This window comes from Kryptolebias marmoratus, linkage group LG1 (assembly GCF_001649575.2).
Source record: "Kryptolebias marmoratus isolate JLee-2015 linkage group LG1, ASM164957v2, whole genome shotgun sequence".
Lineage (NCBI taxonomy): Eukaryota > Metazoa > Chordata > Actinopteri > Cyprinodontiformes > Rivulidae > Kryptolebias > Kryptolebias marmoratus.
Genome location: NC_051430.1, coordinates 25,245,959 through 25,268,333, shown reverse-complemented (window position 1 = coordinate 25,268,333; position 22,375 = coordinate 25,245,959). Strand labels below are relative to the sequence as shown.

Here is a 22,375-nt window from a genome sequence, read left to right as displayed (position 1 = left end):
ACAGTGGATTCACTATTGAACTGGCTTCTGCACTCACAGTCGTGTTGGCTTCCAATATCGGAATCCCTGTCAGTACCACACACTGCAAGGTATGACCGAGTGGCCCCTCCGGCTGCTGACCTCCTAACCCCCCCCTCCCTGCAGGTTCCACCAGGGGAAAGGGAGCTCACACCTCCTCCCGGGGCACCGAGAATAATCCGGCTCCGTGTTGATATCCCACCTGAAACCCACCGCTCCACCTGCAGCTCTTATACTCACTATTTAAATAAAATAATAAGTCAAATCATGTTTTTTTTTTTTCTTCCGTCCGGTCTTCATTAAGCAACTTACTTGCATCGACACATGAAAAAGTCGTGTTTTGGCCTCTGCTCAGACTCTTTGTCTTTGCTTCAGAGTTTTCTGAACCAGATTTAATTTTTCTAGTTGTCTGCGTCTGACAATCCTGCAAAAGACAATCAAACGTTTCGACACGTCGCCCCGGGCCACGGTGTGCTGCCCCCTCTCCCCTGTCCTTTTCAGGAACATCAGATCCGAGCTGGAAGACGAAGCGGACTCCACCCACAGTGTCTCATACTCTTGTTTCATTTCCACCAGCTCTTGTTAATTTTGCCCCTCTCAGCACTGGCATGGTTTGGTGTGTGGGTCCCTCCACCCTCCTGTGCTTGGCTGCCACCAGACTCCTACCTCCCCCCCTGCCCCCCCGACCAAAGCCACCGTTCGCACCACCAGCCTCCTCCCCACAGCCCACCTGCTACACTTTGTTTTCCACTTTTTTTACCTCTCCCTCTCCATCTTTCTGTCTCTCCACCCATCTGTCTTCACAGCGGATTTTGCATTGAAGTAATGAGTGCGCTTACTGTGCTTGTTGCATCAAATGTGGGCATCCCAATAAGCTCCACCCACTGCAAGGTACTGCAGTCATTGGTAGTGAAGTCATGCAAGAGAGCACCCCTCCCCCACCCCCCACAGAGCTCTTCTTGATCGCTTCACCTCTAGCTGTCAATCACAGAAACCAATCGCAACTCTTGGAAGTTGAAGTTTTGACTTTTTTTCTGCAGTTTTCCTTCAGCAGAAAACTTTCCCGCCTCCCCTATAATAACACTTTTTTTATTATTAAACCTTTTAGGCAGCTTGAAATTTGGTACAAAGTTGTTTTTCCACATATTTAAACTATTAGATTTATTTTAAACCTCTTCTTTTTTTTTACTGCAGTTGAATTAGCGGTTGAAATATTTTCACATTTTTGTTGATTAAATTACATTTTAGTCAAAAATTATTTTAGTTTTGAACCCAGAACTTGCATTCCCGCAGTATTGTTGAATACATTTTTGCAAACAGTCAGAGATAATTGATGCCACGATCATGTTTATCCTGAAAATGTTAAAGTTATGCTCCAAAGCAGGTTAGATTATCTGTTCAGACTCCACTGTTTGGCTTCAGGGTTTCTAATCTGTCCCAGTTAGAAGATTAAAAGCACAGTTGTGTTAAATAGTGATCAGTAGTTTGTACCTTATCAGCTGTAACATCCGAGGCAGAAGGTTTCATCCAGGCTGGGCTAAAGGCCAGCCGGACTTCTTTCATATGAAGTCCTATGAAAGGAAACTGCAGAAAATTCAAAACTGGTGTTGAGTCACTGGTGATCAGTTTGTCTAAACATCAACATCACCATCCATCCCATATTCTCATTCCTCACCTATAAATACTCTCCTCCTCCCTAAAACTTTGGATAATCATCTGCTTTGCCAACATGCTTAATCTACTGATGGTTAGAGGTTTACAGCTGGGGTAGTGATTTATTTTTTTAATTTTTAATTTTTTACTGTTTGGGTTTGGAGATGTTCGGATGCTTTTGGGTAAAAATCAAGATAATACCTTTTAAATTGTTAGATTTAAGGCTGATTGCCCTCCTTTTTTAAAAAAAATTTAGAAACAATCCTGAAAAAGCTCATTTTTTTCCTGAAAGTAGCCAACAGCATCTGTGAACGTCTCCATGATGGTTCTGTGTGAGAGAGAATGAGCGGTGATGGGTATTGATTTGGTTTTCATTAACTTCTGTCAGGTTTGAGAGATGATTTTCATTCTGCAGGCTCTGTTTTGATTTTTAGGTTAAATCAATGCTCATCCTGGGTGTGAATCACTAAAATATGATCATGTTCAGTGACTTGCTCTTTCAGAAGCTCTGCAGGCAGCAGTGACACGGAGGTCACTGCATGCAAACCATTATAAACAAATTTAATGACCACAGAATTTAGATTTTGTCTCACTCTGTTTCTAAAAGATTAACTTATGTGAATCATTCTCAAAGAAAAAGCATTCGAAGGAAAAAAGAAGCAACTTTTCTGTGACAGATTTGGTAGCTGAGTCTTCCTACTGGAGGATATTTTTATGTGGTCGGCTCTTAAAGTGGCTCTAACCTGACCTTTTAACTACAAACGTGACTGATTAAACGTGTTGGGTCAGGGCAGCAGAGACCGGTGTGAGACCAGCGTCTCATGTTTCTTTGACCGCGGTCACAAACAGAGCTGAAAGTAACTCACTGCACATGTACCTCCAGCACTCTGACGTGTATGAAAACCTGGTTTTTGGTTTCTCTGAAATGATTTCTTTTCAATTTATGTTCTGATTTGGTTCCTTGGATGGGAAAAAAAAGACGAAGTGAGTAACAGAAGAATCCAGCGATGAAAGTCTGATATTTGCAGGAACTGAAATGTCAAAGAAAATGGGTTCCTTTGAAAGAGGGAAGGGGGGTTCTGTGGAGTTATCAGCAGTCAGTATCTTACATGCAACAGGTAACTGTCTGAGTTTGGATAAAGAGCAGTTCAAACTGCAAAGATGAGCTGAAGGATAGTAGCGATGGACATTTTAAGCAAAAACACTGAATTTGTTGGTAATTATTAGATTTTCCTTCCCTCCCACCAACCAGACACGCTACAAGAACAACTTGCAGCAAATTATGCTTCTTATTTTATCCTTTACTCATGCAGGGATACGTTTTAGCACAACAACTGTTTAAAAGCAGAGAAAGCATCTTAAACGGCGCCATTTTATATTTTAGGTCGGTTTCATGTTTTTTGCCGACAGAAATGACCCCACAGACCCCCGCTTCCAAATCTACAAACTATCACAGTTTAATTTAAAGGGAAATACTGTTTTCATCCGTTAGACCTGCCACTTTCAGACTTTCACAGGACAGCGTTTCATTTAGCCCATGATAACCTGTAGGTGGAGCTTGCTGGAACTAACAGACATTCGACTCGGACATGTGAGGAGCTGAAGGCTGCTCAGGCTTTTCTCTTTACCTGCTAACTAACTCCAGGCATCAGGAGCAGTGACAAGTTTGTCAGTTTTATCACAGGAAGGTAGAAAATGTATTGATATTGGTCATTTAGTTAGAGTAAAAGTACTCCATGTACTTTAAGTTAAGCTTCTTTAACTGTTCATCCATTTAGTATATCTGCACTGTTTACAGGGGTCTCCAACCCTGATCCTAGAGAGCCACTATCCTGCAGGTTTTACTTGTTTCTCTGCTCCAACACAGCTGATTTGAATCAATGGGTGATTAACAGGCTTCTGCAGAACATGAAGAGGTGTGTTGGAGCAGGGAAACAAGGAAAACATGCAGGATAGTGCCTCTCCAGGACCAGGATTGGAGACCCCTGTTAAGAGCATCTTTCATTTCTAAATGATAAAAAAATTTCGCTGTTGGTATTTTTATTTTTTCTGCTTGTAGCTTTTATCAGTCCTGAAGTTTTACTAAATAATGAATAAATATGTGAACTGATGCCTGAGTAAAATCTGAACACAAACCGATCTGTGAGACTTTGACTCGGGAGGAAATCGTGGGCAGCCTGCAGCTCCTCTCTGTCTCTGCATCCTGGAACATCGTGTTCTGTGCCGCTGCTGATTGCTTTTTTTTTTCCCTCTCCGGCCGTGGCCTCCAGGTGGGCTCGGTTGTGGCCGTGGGTTGGATCCGCTCCCAGAAGGCCGTGGACTGGCGCCTCTTCAGGAACATCTTCCTGGCGTGGTTCGTCACGGTGCCCGTGGCGGGCCTGTTCAGCGCCGCCGTCATGGCCCTGTTCGTCTACGGCATCCTGCCCTTCGTCTGAGGGTGAGCAGTGGAGGAAGGAGAGAGGGAAACGTGGGGGGAAAAGTCGAGGAGAAAGGAGAAGGAGGTGAAGACTTGGAAGTGAGGAAGAGGAGGGAGGTCGCTGCAGTGGTTTACAAATGGACGTTGGTGGTTTGGATGAGAGGAGGGTTGGTTCCCATGCTGCCTGGCTCTGTTGTCCAGAGATCTTCTTCTTGGCTCGTTTGAGTTTCCAATCAGTTGATATTTATTGTTTGTTTGGAGGGTGGGTTGGTGCATAAGAAATGTACCTTTAAATCTGCTGTAAATACAACAATCTGGAACAAACAGTGGCTTTTGTTTTTAGCCTCAATTTAAAAAGAATCACGAGTTCAAAAAAAAAAAAAAGCAAAAAAATAGCCAACTCCTGACTTCAAAAATATTAAAGAAACGGTCAATTCTGCTCAGATTGACTGACAGTCGATCCGTTTTATTCTTCCCGCAAAACCAGCCGGTTCAGGGGGTCAATTCCTTTTTTTTCATAAGTAATCGTGCAAACAGAAAAAAAAAACACATGTACATATCGTTATACTGGATCGATTGTGATTTGCTGTGCCGCGACTCGCTTTATTTTAGCAGAAAAATAACAAGAAAAGCTGTGGGTCAACCAACCCATCCATCATCTCACTCTGAACATGGCAGCCAGGTACAGCCAGGGCCGGGAGGAAAACAACGCCTCAGAAGAAAAACAAACAAACAAACAAAAAATAGAGGGTGGTGCAACTTTTTTATTTTTCACATGATACCATAGAAACCTAATTTACTAAAGATTTGATTTTTGTTGAGAGCTCCTGTATGTTTCTAGAGATAAATCTCATATTTTTAAATGATGTATTATACTGTAATTTGTACTGTAAATACTGTCCTTAAGGAGTTTAGCAGTGGGATGGGGATCATGGTTTGTTTTCATGTTGGGGGGGGGGGGTCTTTTTCACCTCATCATTGGTCTGTGTCAAACTGATGGCTCAAAGTAAAATAACATTAGACATTTTTTGGAAACGTTTAAGTTCAAAATGCGTTTTTCAGTCCCCCTTTCGGTTTTATTGCGTCAGTCAGTTCAACGGTGTTGACAGAAAGGTGTTTTTTTTTTATTATTTTATTTAAAGATTCCCTCCTTAAGGAAAAAATAAAAAGGTTAAGTTGGGTTTTCGGATTAACGAGGAACAGAGGCGTCCCTCGCCTCGGCGCAGATCCATGCCAAAGGAACTCGTGTTTTCAACGTTTCAACATGCCAATTTAAAGCAGAAAACTCTGCATCCAAGTGCAGCAGATGCCAAAACACTAAAACTGAGCAGAGGCGTGCGAGCGCACACTGACGGTCCTGTGAGACGTTCACATATCATCAGCTGTATGCCTTTGTTTCCATACGGTCAAACTTCAGACACCTTCTCGTATCAACAGCTCCTTCGTGTTTGGGTCCAGGGTTTCTCTTACTCTCTAACCCTGAAAACCTCCTCATATCCTTCATGTGACAAAAAAAATATCCCAGCCTTGTCAGGTTAGATTACATCTGAGTCGTATCAAACACTAAGACTTTAAACGGACAAACTGTAACTAGACCAGGTGAGCAGATGTAGAAAGGAAGGAGATTAAACTCCCAATCACAAGAATAAACAGAAATACACAGGAATGGCCACTGTGGCCGCCATCTTGCTAGGTGCTACATGTATCACTCTGCACTATTTACATGTCCAAGCCACACATTAATGTCTTGTGTGTGATGTATGCTGTGTCATCAGCTCCAAAACACAGAAACATAGCCTTATTTTACTGGAATAAACAAGATTATTCTGTAATGAGCCCCCTTCAGACTGGTCAAGCATTAGTAGCTGCAGTACTGCGTGTTATAATTACATCAGAAAATGTTTTTTTACATATCTACTTAGCTTTGCTCTTTTCCCTCATTATTCTGGAAATTTTCAGACTTTATATAACGTTAACTTCAGTATTTAGACGGTCTAGTCTAACACTAATTCACTCTTTAGCATATAGGTTTTACCCATAAATTAGGTAAAACTGGTTTGTAGATTAATGGCTATTTAAGAACATGTTACCAATATTGAAGATATTTCAGTAGCTGGAATATGCTGGTGTAGATTCTCAGTCATCCAGGACCTGATAAATCCAAAAAAAGGTTAAAAACAACAAAAAAAAAAAAACTGGACTTCTATTAGCTGGAATATGCCGACCATCAGTAACCTTCTTTACAGTAATTATAGCAGTCTAGTCTAATGAGAATAATGTATTTCCAAAGGAGGACATTAATTTAACGTTCTTTGAAGTGCAGGTTCCAACAAATAACACTTAGAAAATGGGAGAATTTGGGTTTCTTAGCAGAGTTTAGTTTTTCCCTCAGATATTTATGGTCTGCTGCCACGCTGGCAGTAACTAAGGTCACCTGTAGCACCTCCCAAGATGGCGGCACAGCTTCCCGCCTCATTAGCAATAGACTGCACTGTGGTGGGCCGTTCCAGTGTGTTTCTATTTGAGCGCGTGCCAGTATGTACGTGCCGAAACATCTTCTGCTCGAAGATGCTCCAGTGGAAATTCTGAACTTCAGCTCCACGTCATAAAATCGGACTGAAGGCTGATTTGAAGCCTGGCGGGAGTTTGCAGGCTGCTCATATCACAAAATATCACAAGACTTTTAGTCTGAAGATCAATCTGTTATTTTTAGGATAAAACTGATCATCACCAGCTTTTAAACAGGATCATGTGACCTGTGGACGAACAAAATCTGATTTTTTTTTTTTTTATTTGAACAAACTCTATGCCAGCTGTTGGAAGTCATTTTGTTTGTTTGTTCTTGTGGTGCGTTTCCTCTTTTTGTTTTTTTTTTGTTTTTTTCTCTCTCCATGAACAAATCTATGCTTAAGTAGCCACATGCCTTGTAACGTGTTTTACTTTGTGCAGATACAGTAAAATAATTACGTACTGTGGTGTTTACATTGTAACCATATTGTAGAGTATCTGTAAAAAGAATTTAAAAATAACTGTTGCCTAATGATGCCAATGAAAGACAAACAATTAACCATTTTTAAGTGCAAGAGTAAAAAAAAAAAATAACCAGAAGTGTCTAAAGAGAGGGAGTGAGAGAGGAAGAGTGAGCGTGATGACTTGTTTTTCTTTTTTTGTTGTTGTTGTTGTTGTTTGTTGTTGTAGTAGTGCTAATCATGATCCCTGTCACTTTACACTGCTACTGCAATGTGTTAACACTACATGTATGGATGCAATTCAGTAATGAAAAGAAGAACTAGAGAAAATTCATCAAAACTATATATTTTTCTACCATATCTGAGTTTTAACCTGCGTGAGCTTCCAGACACTTTGGAGGAGACACGGCGGGCTCGACGGAGGAGCTGGGGCTGGTTCTTGTTGTTGTTGTTCTAAAGGGGAATGGGGCAGGGTGGGGTGGGAGGGGGCAGGGTGGGGGGCTGGTGCTGAGCCCGGTGTTGTCCTCTGACATGTAGATTGACGTGTCGGTTGCCAGTAGATCGGATTTTTTGAAATGACCGTTTTTCTTTGTGAACTTTAGATAAAAACACTTTGTAATTTTGTTTCCCTGCTGCTTGGCTCGTGAGCTGCGGGGGGGGGAGCGTTTTTCCCCTGATTATCGAAAGCCGAGAACCTAAAATCTGAAACGGGGAAACAAACCGGACCGTGAGCGGGTTTGTTTTCCTGGGTTCTCCTGCAGCTCATGACCTTTTTTACTCGCTGTTACACAGAGGATTCACACAGCTGCTGAGTTCACAGCCTCCTTTGCGCTCTTTGCAAGGTGTGACTGAAAATGGATTTGATGCACAAGAGACTTACTGCCCAAGAATCGCCAGCGCAACTTCTAACTTGTTACTAACTCAAAGTAGCTTCAGCTGGCATAAAAAAAGCAGTAGAGATATATTTTTGTAAGCGGCCCACCTGAGCCCCCAGTGACATCAAATACGGCCCAAACTTAATAAATAAACAATATAACTTCTGTTTGTCTGAAATGAGTGCAGCTGAAGCTCAGCTAAAATCTGTTGCTGACTCATCCGAGGAGAATAAAATCCTCCGTTTCTGCAGCCGGCCGTATGTTTGAGCAGCTCTTAATCTGGGAAATCTTTGGACATAAAATGCTTTTGTTAGCTAAAAATGTTCTTTTTTAAAAAAATATATTTTTGGGAAAGATTTAAAGACATCAAAACATCCTTCAGACATTTTTAAGATTAAGTTTTTGTCCAGATTTATACTAAAGGTACTCACTGCAAACATATTCTGAACGACATCAAATGATGCAGTTTGAACGAGTTTTTATGCAGATGCAGTTCTGAAATGCGGGTGCGCACTAAATGTAAACAAAGCAGTTTTATCTGCATACTTTACTCAACAAATCTGAGCATAAATACATACCAGTACATTAAAGTTATTGGATTTATCGATCCCAAACGTCTGTTCCTTGGATGTTGTTGTTGTTGAACTGTTATCAGTTCCTTCGGCTGTTTTTGTAGATAAACAACACGTAACGTGGTTTGCATCTGTTCACAAAATTTGCTTACAGATTTTTAATTTAAGGCCACTTTTTAACCATCAATATGAGGAAAAATGAGCAAATTGTTTCTTTATTATCTTATTTTTGGCAGGACTTCATGATTTTGCAATGAGTACCTTTTAACTCAAGTGTTCTCCTAGAACAAGAAAAATTTAATTTATTAAAAAAAAAAACTGGTTTGAACATCAGCATGCTCTGAAGGTCCACTGTGTGACGCAGACTTTTTTTCTTTTTTCTTTTTTGTTTTTCTTCATTCAAAAGAGGTGCAATGCTCAAAATGGGGATGGAAAGTGGAAATCCTGCTCTGGTGGAAGCACTGAGGATTTATTATTTACTAAAACACGGATCATTTTTGCATTGGGATTGATACAAATCAATGCTTGGCTAAAAAAAAAAAATCAAAGCCAGCAGAGTGGCTTCAAACCACCTGAAAAGCACAAATTGTTAAATATTTTATCTAAATCTTTCAAGGTGCTGCAGTTTCCGTTCAGTCCTGACGTGGCCACCAGAGGGCGTAGTTTGACGCTTTCCTCCCCGTTGAGAGGGGCAGCCTTTAGACCAAACTGACGGGTTTATTTGTCGTTGAGGGGAGCTGCTCTGATTTTGTGGAACCAGCACAATTTTACAGAGAGAACCTAAACAGAATGTGCCATTTCCTCCTCCCTGAGTGCAATACAAGCTGTCGGTGTCAGAGCGCCCCCTCATGTTTGTGTGCAAGCAGCACTCCTCTCACAGTTCAGGCCTTCATCTGGACCTGGGTGCTGTTTGGGGTTTTATATCCTCTTTTTTTTTTTTTTCCCCCTGCTTGTTTCTGTGTTAGAATGTGCTCCTTTGGCCGGCCTGTGGGCTTTACAGCTCTGTGATGTCTTTTTTTCCTGTTCACTGATACCTAACTGTCCCTAACTGTCCAGTCCTTTAAAAAGTCAATAAATAAATAATAATAAAAAAAATTAAACAGTCAAAAGAAACTGTAGCCTGCTTCTACAAAACCCTAAAGCTCTTCTGATTTGCATCTGTCGTACTGTAATGTTTTATTTAAGATTTTTAGTGGAGAAAAAAAAATGTCATTTAACTAAATTATGGGAATTAAAATTACAAAGAATACCCCAAAATTTTCTGAGTTGTGTTTTATTTTTCTATCGTGCCCATTAAGTTCCTGTTTAATGTCAGGCAAGTACAATAGAAAGTGTTGAGTTATTACTGCTGTACAGCTTATTGAGCCAACCAGGTTTGGTTGGCACATTTAGTCTAGATTTTACTCAGATTCAGACATGTTGGGTAAAGGATAAAGTAACACAAAAATGTATGGTGAAAAAAATATTTTCAGGTAAAATTTCTACTCTGAATATTTACCAGTTTTGTTGGTCTTTGAGAGGAAGTGGCTTTAGAGTGAAAGTGTCACATTTAGTAATCTGGAGACCTGGAGACACAAACAGTGACGTCTTTAAACTTTGATTCAACGAGTCAGACTTTCTTAATCTTAAAAGTTTTGATCAAGAGTTCTTCAGGTGGTCTTATGGTCTGAAAACGAGGATTCCTAATTTTCCAACACGATCTGAAAACCACTGATTTATAAAAATAACTCTTCTAACATCTGACCTTTAAGGTGCTCACTGCAAAATCAAGACCAGGCAAAAAAAACATACAGTAAGAAACAATCAATATTTTTCTCATATCGATGAATCAAAAATCTGAAAGCAAACTTTGTGACGAGACACCAACAGGTACGTGTGTTTGTTTCCTTACAGAAGGAGCTGCAGGGACTGAAAACAGAGCAAACGTTAAACTTACCCACCACAGACTAATGTGGGTCAATCACATGACCGATTCAGCCCTTTGTTTACGTTGAGCGTGGACCCGCATTTCAGAACTGCATCCATATATCTGGCACCCTTTGCTGTAGTTCAGGATAAACTCATTTTAGGTTAGATTTAGAGTATTCGTGTCAGTATCTTCCCTCCACATTCTGTTTCTTCCTGCATCTTTTCAGGCTTTGAGTTTGAAACTGTGCTGGATTTCATTTAGGAAGTCTCTTCAGTAAAGTTAAAAAATAAAAAAAATAAAAGTTGGATTAATGCTGCAGGTGGTGGCGTTTACACTCAACAGGAAAATGATTTCCATTTTATGTCAGATAAATCAGTAACCACCAACAAATGGAAACCATGACCTCCGTGCGGTTGGAGCTGTGTAACCTTTTACTAATGGAGACCGTGTTCCTGCTCTGCAGGAGGGATTTATTTATCTGAGGGGTTTTGTCCTCATATTAATTGACAACAGAAAGGCCTTCAGCTGCTTATAAAACGCAGCTCCTGCACAGGAAAACAACTCCCATCAGGGATCAGACTGAAGCCCTTTTATCCGGGTTTATGACTTATAGTTTGACATTTTAAACTTGAGACATTTATGGATGTCAGAGGGATGCAAACGCTTCGTTTAGCATTTTGAATGTTAGAGAGGAAACACTCAAACCTGAACAAATATGTTTGGGTTCTTAGAAGAAGATGAGAGCAGGACTGAGGATCGCAAAGACCAAATGTGGAAATGTTTGATTAAAAAACAGCAAACTCAGCAGAACAGCTGAAATGTTACACATCGTTTAACAAATTACTGTAAATGTAAATTTTTTTTAAGAAAGACTGGCTCAAAATCTTTGCACAACATGAGACGTCTCACAGCAGATAAGTTCGAGATATTGGTGCTGAATGTAGCTCTCCAAGCTGCTGAATCACAGGGTGTGTTTAGTTGTTGTCATGTTAATAATGACACGATGAAATTCATCATTTGTGGTGTCGGAATTTTTCACAGAAGTCAGACTGGAGCTTCTGGTTAACTCGATTCAGCTCCCGCCGTGCAGTTAGCCTCCAGGTTGGGTTCAGTTAGGCCTGGATTGGAGTCGCTCTGATCAGACAGGACTTTTTGGACACTGATCGTATCTAAAACCCTTCTGCTTCTGCTCTTAGCTGTTTATTGGCACACAAATCCAAACTGATCGTTATTTCTCTGACAGCTGCTCACCGATGGTCGATGAGCAAATAGTTTTGCAGGAGTTAAGATATTTGATGTAATCATCACTCCTCCTCAGCGGCTTGTTTGTGAAACCAGTTAAGCCCAGATCTCTTCCTGTCCTGAATTCTGCTTTATTATAGAACTGATTAAAAAAAAAAAACATTTTCAACCATGAACGCACACCAATTCTAGCTTTAATTTGGTTAAACATGGACCTAAAATACACAGATGCCACGAGCTGATAAATAAAGTTACCTCCTGATGTGTTTTTAGGCTCTAACAGACCCATGAGGTCAAATATAATCGTGTTTTTTAGCTCGTCCTGCAGCTACATTGTGTCTTAGATTCTTCGGAAACGTTTTTCTGTGGCCAGGCTGTTTTTAATGCTCGTGTGTTTTCAAATATCAAACAGCCCTGCTCTGAACTGGCGTTTTCTGTGGCGGATATTTGAGCAGCGTTCATCATGAGACATCCCAGAATGTTTCAATGTTTTTTGTTTCTTTTTCTCCTTCCTGTGAGGAACAACACAGCTGCGCTCATGTCAGAGAACAACAACTCCAGGGCAAAAAACTATTAACTCCCTCCAACCTCCAGCCACTGAACAGTTTGTCCCAATGATACGCGTTTTTTTTTTTTTCTTTAAAATGTTTGTTAGAAATCCTGATTCAAGCGCTCACGGATAGAAAAATAAACACTAAGGTGAACTTGATCAGCTCTGAGCATCAGGTGATGCGACCGGCTGAGATTAAACTCAGCCAGGAAGGAAGGCAGGCGTTTGATTTTTATTTTGTTTTCCCCACCGTACACGCTCATCAGGAAGTCAGCAACTGAACAAATAAAAACACAAACCAGAGAGCAGGATTGGGTTAGTTCATTTCCATCCAAAAAACATTTTTATTCTCCTCCAAACTGAAAGGTTTACCCTGTCGTTTGGCTCGTCTGAGAAGCCAAAAAACACTACATTGCATTTTTTCAGTTAGCATTGGAGGCATACAAAGATCTTTTTTTTTTTTGACTGAGAGAAATTAATGAAAAGAGCAATATAGGATTCTCTCCTTCAAGTCACATGATGAATAATCTTCATATTTCGTGAGTAACGGGGAGATTAAGTTCAGATGATGGGAGGTTTGAGACAGAAGCATGTGATCTTCTCTGAAAGAAAGGAGGAAACAACCGTATGAGGAGCGGGGCGGTGTTTCTTTGTGTTAGAAAGGCCTGAAAACAGTCAGACTGGAGAGATGGACTCATCCCTTTCGCCTCAGCAGTGTGTCGCGAGTTTAAGTGGAACATCTGTAGTGTACACAAACGGACACTGGATATGCAATTCAAAACCAAAGTGCCCACAGTCGATATAAAGCCAGGTCACATGACCCAAAAAAACAGGTGACGTCACACAAAGGGGAGGGGGGGATTGAGACTGGACGTAAAGGTTAACCAAACACAGCCAGCAGTTTGTATGTGTGTGTGTGAGTGTGTGTGGTGGAGACATGCCAACAATGTGGCACTCAGCACCATTAGATTACAGTTACTCAGAGAAAGACCTCCCCCATCTGGTGACTGTGCAGTTAAAAAAATGGGCACATGGTGATTTAAGCTCATGCTTAAGTTGTGGTAAACCATCCAAGCACTTCTTTAATTTATAAATACACAGCAGCGCTTTTTACCGGAGAGGTTTCAGTCGGCCCTCCTCTCCCTCGGAGAGTGTGTGAAGAGTTCGTCTCTTGAAACGCCTAACTACGCTCTGCCCGTCCGCTAGAGGAAACACGAGTTATGTGGGATTGATTATCGACTTTCATATAAATTTTTCTATAATATATTTATATAGTCATTTTTTCTTTTCTCTCACGCACCCACCACGCTTGCTTGCTTGCTTTCACATTCTCTCGTCTCACTACTTTTATTCAACGTACACAACGTAAAACATGGGGTGGAGTGGGGAGCGACAGAGCTGTAATGAGAATCACTGGAAAAACAAAACAAAAAAAACAAACAAAAAAAAAAAGCCAAAAAGAACTGCTGTCTTTTTTGTCATCCATTGGCAGTTGGACTGACTGAGCAGTCAGCTAGTCACAATGGTGTTTTCAGGGGAGGGAGCGGCCATGTCATCAAAGGGGCGGCGCCGGGGGCTCTTTCTTCGCCGGTGCCGTTTTAGTCGTCGTTTTCGTCGTCTTGGGAGCGGGGCTCGTCTCCTTGAGGTTGAGGTGCTCTAGTGCCACGTCCAAGGTCATGACTTCTACGCAGCCCATGGCCTCGAAGTCGGCGAAATTCCGCAACGAGCCGTGACAGTTGTCCTCGTCCTCGGAGGAGGAGGCCGAGGCGTCGTCGTCGGGCAGCAGCGTGGACAGCAGCAGCTCGGTCACAAACAGGCTCCTGTCAGCCCACTGGGCCTCGCACGCCTGCCGCTCCGCCTCCGACAGCCGGGGTTCGCTCAGCCTGCGGCACACGTGGACAGGTGGACGATTCGTCAGCTGACGGAGCAACAACAAAACCAGAACAAGACAAGCCTCCACAGACACGTTAGAGACATTCAGCATGTTAGCTTAGAGTCAAATTTGACGTGTTACGTTTTGAAGATTTTAAAATTTGACCCCAATGACTCAAAATTTGTTTAGATGCAGCAGAATTACACCTAAGAATATATCTCTCAAACACATTTGACACCTTGGGACTATTAGCAGCAGCTTATTGATGGTTTTGATTAGATCACGACGACAAAACCACTTTAATTTATTAGCTAATAAAATGAAACCTGCCTATTAAACTGAGAATGTAATGCTAATTCTGTAATGTTATGAACCTTTTTGTCTGAGTTTTCAAAACTTGTTTACTGTTGAATCACTTTATTCTGGGATGCATCAGCAGTATAAGATAACAGTTGTGTGCTGTACCTTTAATCTAAGAGATAAACTAATACCAAACAAAGGTATCTCAACCCTACTGCACTGTTATTTCACATTTCTGGACAATGTGTGGACCTGAAGCTTACCCTCCCTCTGATGATGTCACAGTTTGTGTTTGAATGTTGGTACAGAGTGAGAGCACTTCAGCAGAAAGCTGAGACCTCCTACTGTTTGCCTTGAAGCATTCAGATAGCTCTCATTTAATTTCATTAAAATGTCACCAAACTACTAATAAACTCTAATAAACAAGTACAGATCCACCATCCTGCTCCACACTTGACGAGCCTAATGTGTGACATCATCGACAGTAATGAGGACAGATAGAGTGATTTCAGCAGGTCCTACCTGCTGAGTAGAAACTGGGAGCTGTGTGCAGAATGCTGTGTGTTGGACTCCGTCTGGCCCGGGTTGGGGCTGGGGTTGTTGGTGTGATTGGAGCTGGGGTTGGGGTTGGCGGAGGCCGAGTTTGTGTTGAGGATTGCATTGGCTCGGCCGCCCCCTCGGGTGGCGTTTCGGGCCGTCTCCAGCTGCTGACGCGCCGCCTGCGCCTGCTGGCGCTCCAGCTGGAGTTGCATCTGAAGCTGCTGGAGCTGAGAGGCGGAAGGACCCGAGCTCAGCTGGCCTCCCGCCGAGCGCCGCACCCCCGACAGCTGCGACAGGAGCTCTGCAAGAAGAAAAGACACCGGCTTCCTTTTTTAAAAAAAATAAATGTGAGTTTGGAGCAAAATCTTTGACGTCTTGCTTCACTGCATCCATTCAAACTGGTAATAAAAAAAACCTCAGGCGCTCAGAAATGATACAATCTTTAAACAGAAGAGATAATAGCTCAAACATGAACACAAAACTGTCCACGTTGTTTATCCCTAAAACCAAGCCTTTTTAGAGCCAAGCTCAGAAATAAAAACACATGCCGGCTGTTTTTTGTGCACTACAACTTGACCAATTAGACAAACAGCTCAGCAGGTAGAGCGGGTCATTAGACAGGAAACGGGTGAGCTGTTTGTGAGGCAGCCTGGACACGGACCCTCATTATAACCGCAGCTGAAGGTGACGCAAACTGCCAAGCACTGAAGCAGAACTAAGTTGGGAACAGGGTAAACAAGAAATTGCCACAGCAACATTTCTTCCTGCATATTTCAGCACTTTTAACACTCAGGGAAACATGTTCTGCTCATTTAAAATAGAAAGCAAGCAAAAGTCTTTAAAAAAACCCCAAAACAAACCAGGATAGAGGCTTGTTTGCCTCAATTCTTATGTGATTATTTAGAAAATAATACAAACAAGATGCTGTGGGTTTGAGAGCTAAATTCTCCCTTTTCTTGCTTGGCATTCAGGGCATCTGTTCTCGAATTTTAATTTTCATAATTTGCCAAATTATAACGGGTCTCAGGCCGTCAACTCTCACTGAAGAACCGTGCAGAAGGTTTTAATGTGAGAGCGCTACCCTTCGCAGCGTCGTGCTCAGCAGTAACGTGTCTCAGAGCGAGTCTGTAACTCTGTGCGCGTGTTTCGTGTCACTGACCTGCGATGGGGTCCATGGCCTCTCTGCTGTAGTTGGAGCTCTGTGAGGAGCTCTGACTGGTGGAGAGCCCCCCTGTGGTGCTGCTGGTGAAGTGCATGTTAGACCTGCGGGCCCGCGGACCCCCCAACCCACGCCCGGGGTGAAACATCCTCCTGACGTGCCGCACCCCGCTGGACTCATCGTGGCACTCACCGTCAAGGAAGAAATCGACTTTCCTCATTACTTTCAATGCATAATCATCACGGATCATTTTGGTTTGATATTGTTAAGCATTCTCACATTTGATTACAGCAAACTGCCTCTTCTCTATATGTCCCCCACAGTCAGGGCTTCTGAACGAGCTGCGATTTGAGATCAGATTTGCATGCTGCTTTCACGCCACTAAACCAACAACAATAAATACAAAAGTAAAAAAACAGCCCTGAGTACACTCGCAAACAGGAGCCGTGCTGCGAAGCTTCTGATGTTCTTGTTCTGACTTTTATTTAGCTGTTTGTTTTGTCACTTTTTCCCCCCTCCACAACGTTTGTTCAAAGTAATCTAAAAATAAACAGACTGATGTCGTCAGCACAGAAGCTATTCTAGACAGGAGGGTTTTCAGCGACAGGCAACAACTGATTTCAGATCAGCCTGTATGACAAGGAGACATGTTTGTGTATCACTGCCTAACAAACTGAGTTTGTTCATTCATTCGTTCAGGTTAAATCCTAATTTTCTCATTTATACCCCAGTAAAATGAAGTTGATGAGATATTTTTGGAGTTTGGACCTTGAGCCATGACATTTAAGGAATAAATAGTTAGGATGGGGGGATTAAAATCTATCTTCTGAACTCATAACTGCATATATTTTTACATTTATAGCTACCCACCATGATCATTTAAAAAATAAAATGACCACAGGAGGGCTCAGAATGATCAGTTTCAGTGAACAGATACCTCCCTGATGCATGCAGACGTTTAAATGACAACATTCGAGGAACTGAACCATTTCTTAAATCTCAGTCATTTTTAGTTCCCGCCTGCTGAAGTGGCAGCGCTGCTTGAAAAGGATATCAAGTCTCTGGGAGCTCTGTGTTCAAGTGTGAGATGAGCAGCAAAGTCATCTGTCACATGATTCGGGTCGCCACCTGGCAGCGCTGCACATATTGGGCAGATCTGGAGGACAAGAAGAGAGTGGATATGTGATATAAAATAAAATACAAAAAAAACAGCCTAACATCACCATACTTTCAGCTAACACTGGTTTGATCTGTAGCTTCCTGAACAACACTAATATAGGAAGCTATTCTATACAAAAAGAGATAAGCTTTTCTACTAAATGATGGAAGCCGAACAGCAGAAGTTTTTGCTTTTGAAAGACAAAAATTGCATAGCCATTATTTGACAATGTCTTCAAATCCCCTATTTTTTATTAAAAATGGTGGCAAAAACCATTATTTGATTATGATTTACGTGACGTTTTCAATGCAAAACCTTTCTATTCTTGACAATTACAATCAAATACCATCACCTAAACATTTTATTGGGAGTTCAGTGTACTAAAGCTGATCAAATTTATTCTGTTTCTAGAAGAAGTGCATTGAAAACATTAATAAAAGGGCTAAATGCTGATAGTTTAGATTGGAAGTCATTTCACTCCAGTCCTGTCCTGAAGCATCCTGCGTTTCCTCTGGTCAAGACATAAGCCCCCATATTGGATGGAAGAATAGAAGAGAGGAGAAAAGCTTTGAAGCAGCAGAAATACACGCCACCTTTTATATTAACGTCAGAGAGAAGAAACATTGTGCAGAAAACTGAGCTGTTTAAAATCAGAAGCCGTGCTGACATTTACAGGCCTGGCTGGGTGGACTGTGGGCATCTCGTAGAAGAACTGAGGTTTTAGTTTCATCACAATCTTGTGTATGACAAATCTTGAATCAAGCTGACTTAACCACAAGACTTTTTTCAAGCAGTTTTAGGAACTAGGGCTGCTAAATGCTCTGATAGTAATAAAAAAAACATCTAAAATGAGCTCTGTGTCTGATCTAAAGTAGTGGGGTGACAAAACAAGAAAGGCTCTGTTAGATTTTGTGTCACTGGCTTGAAGTTTTGATCGACTCTTTTCCTCTCAACTCAAATGGATTAATAAGAAGTTCAGACTTCATTTTTGACAAATTACCATCTGAACTTGGTCCGAATGCAGGCCGGGGAGATAGTCTCTCAGCTCGTACCTGCGGGGGCGGCAGGGAGAACCGTTCTCACCACGAGGCCTGAGTGACGTGACTGTGCTCTTTGTGCTCGTCACATCCGTCTGAACTGCTGCCACTCAAACGGTTCAAAGCAGAAGGAACAGCCGCAGTTCTAATTTCAGCACAGGACGTCACGCTTTACGAGACAGTTTTAGCTTTTGTCTTGTTCTTTTTTTTTGCTTTGCACTGTGCTTTTCTGCTCAACGAGAAATCTTGTGATGTTTAGCATCTCGTGGCACGAGATCTGGTTACACCCCTGTCCAAAGTCTTTTCAATATAGGCTAATTTTCTTGTTTTCATTCCCTCACAGGCCGAAGTAAATCAGTGAGCACCTATAAATAGAGCTGTACAGCCCACTTGACTTCACTTTAGATGTTTCTGCAAAGACAGAAGCTGACATCAGAACTAACACTCCGAACATCTAAACCTACTGAAGCACAACTAAAAAAGGAAAGTCCTATTTTCTGATTTTATTTACTCAACTAGGGCACAAAATGCTTGCAGTCGGTACAATCTGCACAGACACCGAGTCACGGTTTCGCAGATCAGCATTTGAAGCGTAAGCAGCCACTCACCACTTCTGTGGAGGTCTCTGTGTGCTCTGCAGCCACATGTTCCTGCAGAGAGATCTCCGTGTAGCCCATCCTGCCACAGTAAGGACAGGTGAAGGCCTGGGGCTGTTCCACCGAGAAGGCTTCCCCACCATAGTACAGGTCTGAGAGGAAGTGAACACAGGTTCGCTTTAAACGGGTCATTCTTTTCACATGCGAGCGTTTCTGCCAACATGAGAAGCAGCTTGTGAACAAGGTGCGTGCTTTTCGTTGTGCGTTGATGAGCAGAGATACAGAAACTAAGCATGGCACCTTATTTACAGCTGCTGCCTGACGTGAACGCGAACTCCACTTACCGAAGTCAACTCGCGTTAATATACACTGCATGGGATGCTCTGTGGTGTGCCTGGTTGTGGTCGCGCCGCTCTCGTAGCACGATGCGCACAAGTCGTAGTCGTAGCAAATTAAACATTTGTACCGGCGACCTCTGAAGTTTCCTTTTAAACATGCATCACAGCTCACACCTGAAGGGAGGAGGAAAGAAAGAACACGAGAGAGGTTAGAACTGCAACATCAGGTGAGCGATTTTTCCCCACTTATTTTAAAATGAAGAACTTGCTTTAAACTGTGTTTCAAGTTATAATTCTCTCCCTTGTCCTTAAGCAGTCTGACATGTTTTATTATAATAAATCCAGGTTTTATGCTCAGGAAAGAAAACAGAACTATTCCCAAGATTAGTAGCTGCATGCTTGCAATTGTAGAGATAATTTGATTTGGGTAGAAACTTTCCTTAAGGATTTAAAGATTAGTTTTACTTTATCCTTTATACTCAGAAAACTACCAATCAAACATTTGTCAGAAGGTATCACATGAAAAGCACAATGATATTCAGTATAATAAACTTCTAATAATACAACAAATCTCATAAAGTTCAACCAGAAGTTAAACAGAATATAAAATAATAGTCAGGTATTTGTTTTGTTTAATAATGCCCTACTTTTGATGGTTTTACTCACTGTTTGCTTACAGGACCTTTTAAAACCAAAACTTACATCTGCATCAAATAAAATACAACAAAAACAGTTAAAAATGAAGAGTCACAAAATTAGAATAAAAGCAGAAATGCAACCACGGAGACTCATTAAAATAAGGTAAAAACTAGACCTAAACCTGAAGTGTTAAACACAAAAACATCTTGAGAAGAGGCAAGTTTTCAGCACTCTAAAGAACTCGCCAGCCTGACTCGTAGAAGAGGACTACGTTCTATTATCTGGAACCACGGATGGTTCCCTCGTGTTCTGCAGGAACAGCTAGGAGGCCTTGATCCAAAGACCCGAGGGGTCCTGAAGGAGCACAGGGGGTTAATAGCATGATGTAAGCGAGAACCAGCGTGTTTAAAGCTTTGTACACCTAAAGGAAGGTAGAAATTGAATTTCGAAGATGAATACATAACTTTTTGTTTGGTTTCAGGGTTAGTTTTAAAATACACTTTTAAAAGAAAATTCATTTATAACCAGCATTAAATAAGTAACTTGATATACAAATACTACAATGATATCATACTAGAGATCACTCCTGCTACTGTATCCAACTCTGCAGCAATATTAGATTTAAGGTATTATGTTATATATGCAAAAGGGGGGGCTTAGGTCCACATATATAGTATTCAGGTCATAAATAATGAGGTTTAAATCCATTCAAAAGGTGTTGCATGGCTGAACGGGAGCCTGTGTGTTGAAGATTGACTGTGACAGTCGTGCAGCCCGTCTTCAGCCCCACATATCTTCATTCACAGCCAGGAACCTTGAAGCCCAAAGCAAACTTGATCCTGCTGTTCAGCGGCTGCTACAGGAACGCTAAGTACTGCAACAAGCACTCCAAACCCCCCCCCCCACCACAGATAAACAACCTGGCGACTGCTGACAGCAAAGTTCACAAGAACAAAAGGCACTGCCCAGGGCCCGGCTGACCTCTGCGGCCGGCCAAATCATTACAGAACCGTAATTGTTGTTATTCGACACAAACCATACACTTTCAACAAGGTTAGCCACAAGGACGGGGGTGATAGTTCGCGTTAGGTTAGCTTGCGAAACTGCAATCCACGGGCCAACCTGAAGGCAAACTGGCCACTGTGACTCATAAACAAGCTTCGACCTTTTTCCCCAACGCCATCTGGGATTCGCTACCCTCTAATGTTGCCCATTTTCGGGACTCCTCCTCCTCCTGCTCGTCAACGATCACCTGCATTACCAAATGCTAATTAGCGCTTAGCTAACTAGCGTCTTCCGCCTCTGTGACAGCGCTGGCTGAAGTGAAATAATTGCGAATGGTCACCAAATCAACAACTGCAAGTCCAGCAGATGATACATGCATTTATGAGGCCGACACAATGCGTACACGTAAAATTCAACCGCAACGGTGCTGCTACAACTAGCTAGCGTTAGCCGCAAAATAAGGAATTGTCGGCTAGTCATAGTTAGCTCACGGTGCACTTGTCAACGTTTTTGGTCATAAAATTCAGATTCAGCCAGAGCTCTGTGCTGAAATGCTTTAATACCTTCATGACGGGACATCCTACGAACAGAAACTCAGCCCCCCGCTCGGGCTCCCGGGCCTGCAACGTAGAATTAAACGTGGGAGAAGAGAAGGGAAGCCGGGGCTGTGCGCCTGTCCCTGGCCTCTTCCCTCATGAAGGATCCGGTTTGGATGCCCCCTCCCTCCGCCTGCTGCTGTGTCACTGTCCCGCTGCGCCGTCCACACGGGGGCGCTGTTCTCCCATTTATCACCACAGCGGGGGCCGCTTTTCCGCTGTGTTTTATAATAAGGCGTAAAAAATGCAAAGGAAATCAAGATTTATTCAATCAAACAAATAAATATGAAATTACAACATATATCCTTCACGATAAAAGCTGAAGTTTTTTCAGAGCTCATCAAAATTACAGCAAAATACTAAAGCTATTATGTGTTCTCGGTTAAAAATAAATAAATAACAATGTACTACTATTAAAGCTAGTTTCAATAGATTTAATATATTCAATGCACACCGGAATAAGACTTTTTTTCCTTAAAGCAAAGGAAAGGAGAAAAATTAAAGAGATATTTTTGAATTCAGCTTATTTATATTGCAGCAATTCACAATAAGTCATTTGTAATTTCAAATCAAATTACACTCAGTACATTCCAGTAATAACATGACAAATCCATGCATAGCACATTATGAAATATTTATCTAAGAGAATGAGCAAATTGGGTTGAACTTTCATTTTGTTGCAGTTTCCCCCAGCAGAACCAGAACCAGGCTCAGGACTAGCAGCTTGGGTTTGAGAGGACAGGAAAGAGACGAAGACAGCAAGTGGTCCAGGTGTCGTTTCTATAGGAAGAAAAACAAAGACATTGTTTATGATCAAAATAATTACAAATACAAACATGGAGGGCAGAGCAATCAGAAATCAGAAAGCTGCAGTCTTTCTCTCAGGCCAACAAACGGCTCTTTCTGGTTGTGTTTGTGTTTCAGAGTGT

The 22,375-nt window shown here is 41.9% G+C and overlaps 2 protein-coding genes across 8 annotated transcripts in view; one reads left to right on the top strand and one right to left on the bottom strand.

Moving 5' to 3' along the window:
* The window catches only part of slc20a2 (solute carrier family 20 member 2), a 42,464-nt gene extending 35,269 nt beyond the window's left edge, over positions 1–7,195 (top strand). For 6 of the 7 annotated variants that reach the window (XM_017412226.3, XM_017412225.3, XM_017412231.3 and 3 more), the window contains 2 exons: positions 5–89; positions 3,942–7,195. In XM_017412226.3, the coding sequence (XP_017267715.1) occupies positions 5–89; positions 3,942–4,106 (250 nt within the window). In that variant the 3' untranslated portion in view covers positions 4,107–7,195. Of the gene's footprint in view, positions 1–4; positions 90–824; positions 910–3,941 lie in introns of all 7 variants that reach the window. The other variant, XM_017412232.3, reaches the window with a different exon arrangement.
* A 5,315-nt stretch (positions 7,196–12,510) lies between these two features.
* On the bottom strand, positions 12,511–21,569 carry LOC108233650 (E3 ubiquitin-protein ligase KCMF1). Its single transcript, XM_017412244.3, has 7 exons — positions 21,414–21,569; positions 19,213–19,380; positions 18,881–19,020; positions 17,131–17,232; positions 16,077–16,257; positions 14,900–15,218; positions 12,511–14,087 (listed from the first exon to the last, which is right to left on the bottom strand). The coding sequence occupies exons 1-7, from the start codon at positions 21,427–21,429 to the stop codon at positions 13,760–13,762; spliced, it is 1,254 nt and encodes a 417-aa protein (XP_017267733.1). The 5' UTR covers positions 21,430–21,569; the 3' UTR covers positions 12,511–13,759.
* Between the last annotated feature and the right edge of the window lie 806 nt (positions 21,570–22,375).

Coding starts and splice junctions, on each gene's coding strand:
- LOC108233650 (XM_017412244.3), bottom strand. Junction 16,258..17,130: donor ACAGAGCTCCCAGAGACTTG/ATATCCTTTTCA, acceptor GGTGAGTGCCAC/GATGAGTCCAGCGGGGTGCG. Junction 14,088..14,899: donor TCCCAGTTTCTACTCAGCAG/GTAGGACCTGCT, acceptor CGTGTGCCGCAG/GCTGAGCGAACCCCGGCTGT.